The sequence below is a fragment of the Ananas comosus genome, linkage group 9, assembly GCF_001540865.1.
Source record: "Ananas comosus cultivar F153 linkage group 9, ASM154086v1, whole genome shotgun sequence".
Lineage (NCBI taxonomy): Eukaryota > Viridiplantae > Streptophyta > Magnoliopsida > Poales > Bromeliaceae > Ananas > Ananas comosus.
The window spans coordinates 11185216-11196973 of NC_033629.1; the positions used below are offsets into that span (position 1 = coordinate 11185216).

The following is an 11758-nucleotide window of genomic DNA, read 5'->3' on the forward strand; positions in this document are numbered from 1 at the left end:
TTTAAAGTCAAAGTGCCATCTCTTACTGAAATCTAATATATCGAAAAATTAGATAATCAAGATAAAATTTTGAAAGATTGGATTTTAAAAAAAATTATAGAATCATTTCAACCAGCGACGGGCAACTTGCTGCTTCTAAAATATTTAAAATTAAATATTTAAAATTTAAAATTGAGTAGGTTTGGGATTTATCACTAAATTTTTCTATGATATGTTTTGACATTTTTATCCCTCTTATATTATATTATTATAACTTTTAGAGAAACATATTTGTGATAATAAAATTGAAAATATAAATAGTTAAAAATATTATATTGTTATGGTTTATTCCTAAATTTGTAGAGGTATTATTTTTATATTTTTATTATAGTAATAGTTGCTTATTCTTCAATTATTTCTTTTTATATAATTAGTTGACCCTTTTTTTTTGTTTTATTTAATTTAATTTATTCATTTATTTCTACAGAATCTTTCAGCATACAGTTATATGGGGTTCAGAGAATATGCCAAATATTTTTATTCTTATCACTTTAATAATAGTAAAATAAAAGTGTGATGGGACGAACAGTTGACACGTGGACTTTAGAATTTGGGCTACATTTATGGTTAATTGCACCTTTAGTCCCTAACCATTACACTAATTTTTTTTCAGTCCCTAACTTTTTTTTTTTTTTAACTATTCGGTTTCTAATATTTCTCTCCTATGGCAGTTAAATTGGGACCATTCAAATTCGTTTTAATTGGCAGAATAGGTCACGTTTGCTCCAATAAGTTCCTGCAAACTTATATAAACCACGATTATAATTCAACAATTGGTGGTCAATCTCAGCGCCGACTTTTTCAAATTTTAGAAGAGTTTATTGATACATTCGGATCTCCGCCAAGCATATCGAATGCTTTTAAAAAATAATACGCGTAGCGTATGAGAATCGGGGTGGTTGTAAATACAGAAAATGACATTGAGATTGGTAAGATTGGGTTTGACACGACAGGCGCACATGCGAGAAAAGAGGTAGAGAATAAAGTAAAAAAAAAAAAGTTTTGGGGCATGAATAGTGCAATTAACCTTGTTTAATTTAATTTCCTTGGTGTTAATTTAATCATAAGCACTAATTAGGCACTCTACAACAAATACATTTTACATTTACATAGGTGGGTGTTTTCTTGGTCAAAGTCAACGGGAAATGTCGGATTTGGGTGAGTGGCAAATTTGCTCCATCTCCCAACTTAGCTTGAGCCCAAAACCATTATGCATTGGAACATAATCCTGCATAGAGAAAAATATAAATCCACTTTAATGTTTTCAAACAAAATTAAAATTTTAGATTGGTTAAATTTGTTTTCAAAATAGTTCAGATACCGTAGATCATGCTCATCGATTGTTAATTCAAATGCAGCAATTGACTTTGGAATAAGTGTAAGCTCCGGTTTGAAACTCTGGTACTTAATTTGAATTTTTTAAAATTTTTCCTACAGTATAAGATTTGCTTAAAATAATATTATTTCAGATGAAAAAAAACGTTTCAAATTATCCAAAATTATAGAGGATTGAAATTATTTTGTTGTATTTTATGTTTCTATATAGACCACCCAAACAACTCTTTTTTTTTTTTTTATAAAAAAAACAGTACTGATCTAATATTTTGTTAAGAAGCCCATCATCAGCGATTAAGTTTCATAAGAAATCAAATTTACTAGCTCTACAACCACTTTCTGAATCGTAAACTTAGTACTTTTTTAAATTTTAATATAAAACATTATATGTCGCGCAATCAGTAATGTGAGATACCTCGAGCTTGGATAATAACTCGTGGGCGGTCGGAGCGGAGACGATGATGCGACGCGCCGACGGTGTGACGAACCCTTCGTCGACGGCCTTGTCGATGAACGACAGGAGAGAGTTGTAGTAGCCGTCGACGTTCAGCAAACCCACCTGCAACGAAAATAAATAAATAAATAAAATTTTTAGGCCTCGTTTGGTATCATGTTAGTTTTTGGTTTCTCTAAGTAAAATTTGTACAAAAAAAAGTGCAGGAGTGGACCGTGAATTACTTAAAATTCTTTTATTCAAAATATTTATTTGGTAATAAAAAATAAAAAACCTGAAAATAACTTTTTTTTCGTTTCCAAAATTTTTTTCAAGAAAATTGTAATTTTTCACTTAGTCTGATATATTACGAGCTAAACAATCGTAATAATAATAAAAAGTGGCCGTTGCTTATATATACTCTTAAAATTTTAGACTTTTTTTTGTTTATCCCGTTCAGAAGGCTAATATACCTTTTTAACATTCTAAGCCTTTTGAAATGTATTTTTAGAATTAAACTTTGTTAGTGAACTATTATGAACGGACACTATTTCTGTAAAATTATTATTTTACTCTTTTAAATATACATTTTTATTATTATCAACTTTTCTTAGTTACTCTTAAGTAAGATTAAAACAAACATTTTGATTTTGTGCCTTTCAAATATACTCTTCTATCCTAACTATCTTTTCTATTTGTCATTGAGTTAGGGGCAAAAGAGGTATTTTAATTTTTTCAGGTTATGGTAGAATTTTATCGGGATTTAATCCAAGATGACTTAACGGGTATAGACAGTAGGATTAGTCTTGAATAACGAAAAAATATACGAGTAGTATATTTGAGAGAAAAAAAAAGATATAAATAAAATATTTCAGAAGTTTTGAGGGGCATATAGATAATTCTCCCTAATAAAAACATCAAATAATATAAAATTGGTGTTTAAAAGGGTAAACAAATAACAATCAATTTTAAAAAACAAAGAAAAAGCCAAGTTAACAACTCCTAATTTCTAGATATATCTCAATATCACTCTTAATTCATAAATAATTACTAATAATCAAAAGCACTATTAGTACTATAATTAAATAGCTATATAAATAATTAAGGTAAATATCATGTGATTAATTAATTTGTTTCTCATTAAATGACTATATATTATCACACATAAAATGAAGAAGATAAATCTATTAGTTTAAAGGGATAATTGCCTATGTACCCCTTAAAACTTCGAAAATATCTCATTTATCCCTACTTTTTTTTTATTCTTTCTAATATATCCCTCATATGTACCCTTGTTATTCCAAAATACCCCTACAGTTACCACCAGTTAAGTTAACTTGGGTTAAACGTGAGTTAAATATTTACCATAGTTAAAAAAATTAAAATATCACTTTTGCCCTTAACTTAAGAGCAAATAAAAAATGTTGGTAATGCTAGAAGGGTATATTTGAAAAGACTAAAAAGTAAAATACTTTTTGTACCCCTAATTTAAGGGCAAATAAGAAAAATCAGTGATGGTAGAATGATATATTTGAAAAGGCAAAATAATAATTTTATAGAGATAATAGAGTTCATTAACAAACTTTAACTATGGGGTATATTAGAAATAGATTGGAACGTAAAAAAGAGTATTTTCAATATTAGCCTTCTAAGAGGGGTAAATCAGAAAGTCGAAAACTTTTCAGGAGTATATAAGTAATTGTCCCAAGTTTAAAAGAATTACATGAAGCATGCACAAAATATTTAATTAAACCTCAAGCTAATGAATAAAATTAATTGTATGGTGAATATGAAGAGAAATGGAGTGTAATTTACAGGTTTTTCGTGAATCCCAAGCTGAGCCCAAGTTATGACTTCAAGGAGCTCTTCCAATGTCCCATACCCACCTAATCAATCACTCAAAAAAAAAGAAGCATATACCACATAGATTAATTAACTAATAATTTAATTAATTTATATTTAAATTAAGTACTTTTTAAAATAGTCACTTTTGCTTGAGCTTTAAGCAGCAGCAATTAATCTTTACTAAAGCATTTGGTAGAAACAGATTCTGAGTATGACAAGCAAAGATTCTAATCAGATGCTTCTGCTACTGTTGCAGAAAGAGTTTATATTTTGAACTTGAAATTAAATAAGATTCTGATACTGAAAAAAAGCAGAAGCTGTAGTTTTGTGGGGTTTAATTGAACCAATGAACTGATACTGTAATAGTTGAGGATTTAGGACCGATTCTGATATATATCATATTATATAATCTAAAATAATTCTAAGATATTATCGAAAGAAAGGCGAAATGGGATCGAGGCGATGATTGAGCTTCGTTCGAGATGCGAAAAATACCAGGCAAGGCGATGAAGGCGTCGGCCTGGCGTGCCATCTCGGCCTTCCTTTGGTGCATGTCGGAGACCGCTCTCACCTCTCCGACTGTAACTCCTGTTATCTGCTCGCATTCAAAAGCTCACAAATTTTAATTTTTTGATTAAACTTAATCTCAATCTATAGGAATAACTAGATAAACATGGTCTCCTTTTCTAATTATACATTGAGAAGTGAAGTTTAAATCATTTAATACTGTAATTAAATGATAAGTTCTGCTCTATCAATATCAGTGTCGCAAGAGCAGAATATTTAAAAGAGGAGATAAGATGGAATGGAGTGCTCCTACCTCTTTGGGCATTAGAATCTTGGGGATAACCCTGCAACAAACCAAAAATACATAGCTTCAATCTTGTTGATTAAATGAGAGAGAGAGAGAAAGAGAGAGAGAGAGAGAGTACACACCCCAATACATGGCGACCACCATTATAAACAGCTTGAGAAACAAGCCCCATGAGTCCAACACTTCCCCCTCCATACACCAAATCTATGTTCCTCTCCACCTACAATAAATCAACAACAAAAAAAAGAGAGTGAAAATTAACAACAAAGTAATAAGTTATATATATATATATATATATATATATATATATATATATATATATACATAGTAGATGTATAATTGTGTGTATAAATATAAATATATATATGTATACCAATTCATGGCCGAGTTGGATCGCGGCGAGTTGGTAGCTCGGCTTCTTGCCGGAGCTGCTGCCGCAGAAGACGCAGACACGCTTGAAGCGCGACGGCAGCGGCGATTGCGATTGCTTCTGAGCTTGCACTGCATATTCTTCTGTTTCCATGCTATATATGTTTGTATTGTATATGTAAACTCTTCTTAATTTCTCTTTTCCTCTATCTCTCCCTTATCTCTCTCTAAAATAAGGGAAGCATAGAAAGAAATTAAAATAGAGCACAAGTAGTCTTTTTTTGCCCCCCCAAAGATATTGGATATGTTTTTTTAAGTCTTTGTTATTCCTCTTCCCTGCTTAAAAAGGAAAGGCCCAAGCAAAACCGCGTCCACCGCTTATGACGTCCCGCTTTTCAGGAGGTTATTCATCTTTCAAATTGTTCTAGTCCTAAATCGTATAATCTTTTAATCTTTTGAGTTTAACTATCGCCGAAAACGCTATAATTGGATTAAGAGGTTCTAGTCTTATTTTATCTTATATATAGAAATATTTCAAATTCTAAAAATGCCACATTTTCTCTCTTTTTAAGTCCTAATGTTCTAGTTAAACTCAAGCACGCCTAATTACAAGTACCGGTCGACGTGAGAGTCATATTGCTAATCTTAGCTGATTTTAACAGGAGCTGCGCTAGCTTCACTTACAATGATCGTCAGTCGGAGAGCCACGCTTACTCGTCATATGACCCTATTTCAGTCGAGACACGTCTCACATTTTCGAAAGATGATTTGCTTCGATATCAACTATGACGATCCCTTTGTAGGAGAATCTTTAATCCTAGAACCACTCTATTTTTAACATGTTTAGTTTTTCTAACTTTTTGGATCACTATTTTTTTTTTTTTCAAAAAATGATATATTTTTTTTACATATTATAGAATGCTGTCTTTACTCACCGTTCATTAAATTTTAGATTCAGGTAAATGATGCACTAAAAAAATAATTTGTAAAAATTTTATTCCAAAACAGTTTATAAAAAGTTTCGTTTTCTTTATAAATAACATTTTAAGAAATATAGCAGTAATTATTTATTTATTTATTTATTTTATGCTGTTGTTGGGACAATTTACAAACAATCAATCAATATCTTATGTATTTGTTGTTTACAACTTGATGACGCGGTTTCCTCTGGAAAAATGAATGTCGCATGCATTCCATTGGTTCCGTAAAGAGTGGAAAATAGATACCATACGGATAGGGTTATTATATATATCAAGGGTTTCAATATTCTTTTTCTTTCTTAATATATATATATATAAAAATCAAATATTTAATTTTATATGCGAATTCTCAAAGTGTAGTTTTAATTTTTAAGTTTTTAAATGCAAACAAAATTCAGAAAAAAAAATAAGGATTCTCAGTCGGAACTGATCCATGCTAACCATTTTGGACCGATCGAGAAATTCCTTAACGGATTGAGTTTCTCCCGAACTCCCATACGACCGTCATGGTCCATTTGGCATTCGTAATATCCTAGTACGCCATCAAGTGCGATTAATTTACTCAGTTTCTGTCGTTTAGGGAGTATCATTTTTTTTTTTTTCTAATTTGACGTTATTTTTGTTTTAAATCCGTTGGATGGATGAATGTATGGATTGGAAGCACGCTCGTAACTCAGATTCGTATCATTTCTTATATCGATTAAGTTGACCAAATCACATTACAAATCTAATCTCTAAAGATCTTGTGGAAACATCAAGAATACTCAAATCCTATATTTTATCAATTCAAGCACTTAAAACTTCTTTTTCTCTTTTTCCTTCCCCCCAATATAAAAGCATTATCAAGATTTCATGAACCTTCATGAATTTTCCAAAAAAGGACACACAATGAAAGAGATTTCCAACATATGTGATCACAAAAAGCACCACTCCTTTCATTTTCTAGAAAAGCATGTTTATATAATTTTTGCCTTTTTAGCCCACAATATATTTTCAACAATTTAATTTCACTACCTAAACCTTATCCTTTAAACCTTTTCCTATGAACATGATACCTAATTGATCATCCTCATGTTTCCTTGTGTCTTTTAGTTTTCCGACATATACACGATGTTTCTAGCGATCTTAACTCATCATCAACCCGTCAAAATCCGATCCAAATACGCACAAACTAATTTCAAATCGTGATCCAAATAATTGAATTCGATTTTTCGCAATCAAGATCTAATCGGGATCGTGGTTTTCTAAACTAATACCTTATGTTCACATCAAATTTAATGCTGAATAATAGTAAATCCTTAATAGGTCTAAAAACGTCTATATATAGTACCTGTTACTGATACCATACATGTTATTTAAAGATTGGTACAATTAAAAAAAGTTTTAAAATAGTCTCAACATACATAACCCAATTTAGTTCCTTTCATATATCCCAGCTTAGAAACTAGTTGTGTNGGGGCGCAATTGTTTATATACCCCTGAAAAGTTTCCGACTTTTCGATTTACCCTTCTTAAAAGGCTAATATTGAAAATGCGCTTTCTACGTTCCAACCTATTTCTAATATATCTCTCGAATTAAAATCTATTAATTAATTCTGTTATTTCTGTAAAATTACTATTTTGTCCTTTCAAATATACCCTTCCACCATCATTGACTTTCTTATTTGCCCTCAAAGTCAGGGGCACAAAAAATAATTTGACTTTTGATCTTTTCCAATATACCTCTCTATCGTCATCAACATTTCTTATTTGCCCTTAAGTTAAGGATAAAATTGATATTTTAATTTTTTTTTAACTGTGGTAGATATTTAACTCACGTTTAATCCAAGTTAACTTAACAGGAGATAACTGCGGGAGTATTTTGCAATAACGGTGGAACATATGAGGGATATTTAAGAAAGAAAAAAAAGGGGATAAATCGGATATTTTCAAACGTACGAAGAGTATATAGACAATTATTTTTTTATTTTTTTATTTTTTTTTCCAAGACAGAGAATGTGTGGAGGTGATTATTGAAATGGAAACTAAATACGTGGATAGGGCATCAAAGTGAGTATTCCATAATGAGTGGTGAATGATATGGCACCATTTATTAATCAAAGTGTGACATGTGTATGATTCCACTTTTGCCCCTATCCAAAGAGCATGATAGGGACACAAATTGGGTCCATTTCACGCAGCAACAATGTGCCATGTCCATATACATATTTATTGCAGTAATTTTAATATGATAACCTTAATAGCTAAGTTAGCACGAATATTGAAGTATTTCGAAACAAACCAATGACTAAATTTGTGTAAACACCGAGAACATGGTTTGATTAACCGTTGGATCAGTTGGTAGGTACGGTGTAAAAATAGTAGTATGATAAATAAAGATAATTAACTAAAAAAATATTATTTTTTGGTTCTAAAAGCGCAAACATTTGATCCAAGAAGTGCGATTTTATGCTAATTTTTTTATATTTGTTTTTGAAAGAGTTTTTTTTTTTTTAAAAAAAAAATACTACTACACACTTTTAACATTATTATTATGCTTCTAGACTAGATGTAGACCCCCACGACGTAGACCGCCACAAACATAAACATTTCCACATGCATGTACGAAATCGATAAAAACTTAATTAGTAATTATTTTGTAAAGAAAATATTAGTGACCAAGATGCTCTAAACAATAATTAGTAGGAAAAACTTAAAATTAACCCCCTATGATATAAAAGGTTTTACTTTGTTGCCATGTGATTTTATTTGTATTTTACCAAACAATACTATGTGAAATAGGATTGTAAAGTGAATTTTTTTTTTAAAAAAAAAATAACAGAATGGTAAATAAAAATTACGTTAAATATAAGAAGGTAAAGTGAAAATTTTTATTTCTAAAGTTGTGGAATTATTCCTGTTTGTTTAATAAGGAAGAGAATGACGTAAAAGTTTAAATTTTCTATTGTTAGTATCTTATCATTTTTTCCTCACTATTTTTTTTCATAATTGGCTTCTGCCAACCGTCAACTGTAGCCAATTACGGTATTTTGAGATTTGAATTTCGACGGAAGGTGATGTTACCGTGAATCGAACAATGGACGTGGGTAGTTACGATCGAAAATCACTTCACCTCTCTCCACTTTTGCTGAAACAAACACACCCTTAATTAGTTGAAAACAACTTAGAAGTTGATTTGTGCTCACACACATTGTGGATACCAGACACACATAGTGGATACCAGATGAATTGTGTTGCCGATATAGATATTGATCGTAGAATCTCTTAGAATAGAGAGGCTTAGGGCTACTTGTAATATTTAATATTATATTATCCAAAAGATCTATTTAGTACGAAATGATCTAGAATTCGCTTTAACAAGCGATCGCCCACATATATAGCAATAGTTAACTAAAAGTGACCGTCCTAAGCACAATATGGCAGTTTTTGATGATTGGTATCCGAGATCACAAGTTCGAAATTCAAACTTAGTTTTAAAATATGATGAATAAAAATACATATCGTTTTTACTATAAAAGACTAAAAGTGTCACGTCCCGGATTATACGTTCTCCAGGCACGCCGACAAATCCGCCGTATACAAAGAAATTTTTCCTGTATACGAAGCGATAGCTGTACCTGTAAATCATACAATACTACAAACAGTAGTATAGAGCTGCTAGAAGAATCAGAAATAAAACAAACCGATTTCCATATACATACGCCAAAATTCAAGATACAAAACTACTCACACTGGCGAGTTAAATATGTATGTACATGAACTCCAACAAAAAAAAAAAAAAAAAAAACTACCTGCTGTAGGGGCACCTCTAGCTCGGCTCGTCGAGTAGGGCTCTAACTCGCGACGCCCTTACCTCGATCCAGATTAGCAACAACAGCAGCCGAAGACGAAGGCTTTGCAAAAACGGGATAACAACAGGGCGTGAGAACTACTGTAAAACAAGTAGTCCTCAGTGGGTGCCGCCCTCAACATCATCGGTCCACCCACTAAGTCTACAGATTTAAGCTCAGTGATAGAAAATGAAGCTGGAATAAATCTACAGCTATATGCCACTATTTTAACATGATCCAATACTACTATCTGTCGAGTAATGCAGCCTCAGACCTAAATCCGTAGGGACTGTGAAAACACCCGTCCCAGGGACTGTTAACGCACCCGTCCCGCCTATCGAATCCTAAATGCTACCTCCACACTAACAAGTCCGTGGAGAGCAAGTCCAACCAGGATACTATACAACGCAAACGCACAAAGCCCAACTCCGGAGTGGCACTCGTGGGCGCTACCCAACCGAGTATGCAAGCGTATCTCTACTGAGCTCAATCAGGCTCTCACAGGCTATAATCAAGTAAACAGGGTCCAACTGGTCTAACAATCAAGACTCACGTGCTCTCGGCACAAGCTGATGCAAAACCCGCAATCTGGTCCACCGTCAACCCCGACGGCACCCGACAGTCTGAAACAGCCTAGACACTGCTGTAAAAAAAATAAGCTCTGCGTCTCCGCCCGAGCGTAACTGTATTCTACACTATTCCGGGTATTCACCACCAACAAACTACGGTGATACAGTTCTACTACAGCTCCTAAGCTTTCAGCGTATCAAAAGCACACAACAGTGTGGATACTATCTGCGACAACTCTCGAAGTTATCTGAGTATCAAATGCACACTAACAGCGGAGATACGAAGCACAACAGCTTCAGAAGCTATCTGAGTATCAATTGCGCACTAACAGTGGGGATACGAAGCACAAAAGTTTAAGGAGCGAGCAGAAAAGACAGTGTAGAACCTACAGTTAAATATTACCCAAGTTCGGCATCCCAGTACGAGTGTAACTGAAAACTAAACTACTTGGAGTATCCGCCGCCTCGATACTTCGACGATACAAAATACAACGGCTCCTAGAGCTAAATCAGGTGTGTAAACAGGTGACAGGTCTAAATTGCTGATTTTCTCCTAAGTCAAATTCCAAGTGCAACATGTATATTTATGGTTTACTAATCATGTCCTCAATGCTGATTTCATCCATAATACAATCAACGAAATTAAGCTATAACATGATTTACAAAAATTGAAAATTATACATGTCGACTAATACTGTGCTTAGGAATAAACCGATGTAACCCACCTCGAGAGCTAATCCCTGGCAGCAAAGAACCCCCTCAGCTGCGGAACAACCTGCTGGATCGATCGAAGTCCTCCAAATCCAGAAATCGAGCTAACTCCAAGCTCTACAATCAAAATCCATCAATTCTGTCCACGTGTAGCAACAGCAGAGTAAAACAAAGATTCGACAAAGCTAACCTTCACCAAATCCTGTAATCTTAGGTTTCGTGGATTCCTCTCGAAGTCCTAAATCCAACGAACCAAGTTTCGTCGAAATCCGACTCTCCTACGTCGCGTGTGAGCCGAAACGCCGACGGTCGACGCGGTAATTCTGCAAAACAGCATCTTAGCTCGAAATTGATGGAGCTTGAAGTAATTGAAGTGATTTCGATGGATCACTCACCTCGAAAACCTCTCAGAAATCGGCGTAACATCAAGGATGGCAGAAAACCACGCTCACCCAGCCTCCTCGCAGCACCACGACGCAGAAAACACACTCAAATGGCACCGCGGCGCGACGTCGGCGACAAATGAACTCCACCCGAGCTCCCCCTCGCCTACCGTCCAAGCTAGAGAGAGAGGAGAAGAAGGACAGTGAAAACTCTCTCTCTCTCAGCTCTACACAAGCCTAAATAGAGAGAGGGAAAGGGTGATACGAACGAGGTGAAAAAAGACCAAAAAGTCCTCCTACCTACCCTGGCGTATCGGTACACGGGCTAGTGTATCGGTACAAGAAGCCAACCCGAGAGCAGTTTGCGCGTAACCTGTGCAGTGTACCGGTACACCATACTTGCAGTATCGGTACAGCAAGCAGAAAAATAGCTATTTGCAGATTTTTCTT

At 33.7% G+C, this 11758-nt stretch overlaps 1 protein-coding gene across 2 annotated transcripts; it reads right to left on the reverse strand.

The window, feature by feature from the left end:
- Positions 1026-5189, reverse strand: LOC109714971 (cytokinin riboside 5'-monophosphate phosphoribohydrolase LOG1-like). 2 transcript variants are annotated; one of them, XM_020239739.1, is made up of 7 exons: positions 4840-5189; positions 4589-4686; positions 4473-4527; positions 4148-4247; positions 3623-3693; positions 1790-1933; positions 1026-1267 (listed from the first exon to the last, which is right to left on the reverse strand). In XM_020239739.1, exons 1-7 carry the CDS (start codon positions 4987-4989, stop codon positions 1175-1177), a joined length of 711 nt encoding a protein of 236 aa, XP_020095328.1. In that variant the 5' UTR covers positions 4990-5189; the 3' UTR covers positions 1026-1174. The 2 variants fall into 2 exon arrangements, with proteins under 2 accessions (XP_020095328.1, XP_020095329.1); XM_020239740.1 differs by having other exon boundaries at positions 4473-4503; positions 4840-5187.

What these genes read in the sequence shown, in the direction of transcription:
- LOC109714971 (XM_020239739.1), bottom strand. Translation starts at nt 4,989, where the DNA reads ATGGAAACAGAAGAATATGCAGTGCAAGCTCAGAAGCAATCGCAATCG. An exon ending in GGTGGTCGCCATGTATTGGG is followed by an intron (nt 4,528 to 4,588) that starts GTGTGTACTCTC and finishes ACAAGATTGAAG; the next exon opens with CTATGTATTTTTGGTTTGTT. An exon ending in TTGGGATTCACGAAAAACCT is followed by an intron (nt 1,934 to 3,622) that starts GTAAATTACACT and finishes TTTTCGTTGCAG; the next exon opens with GTGGGTTTGCTGAACGTCGA.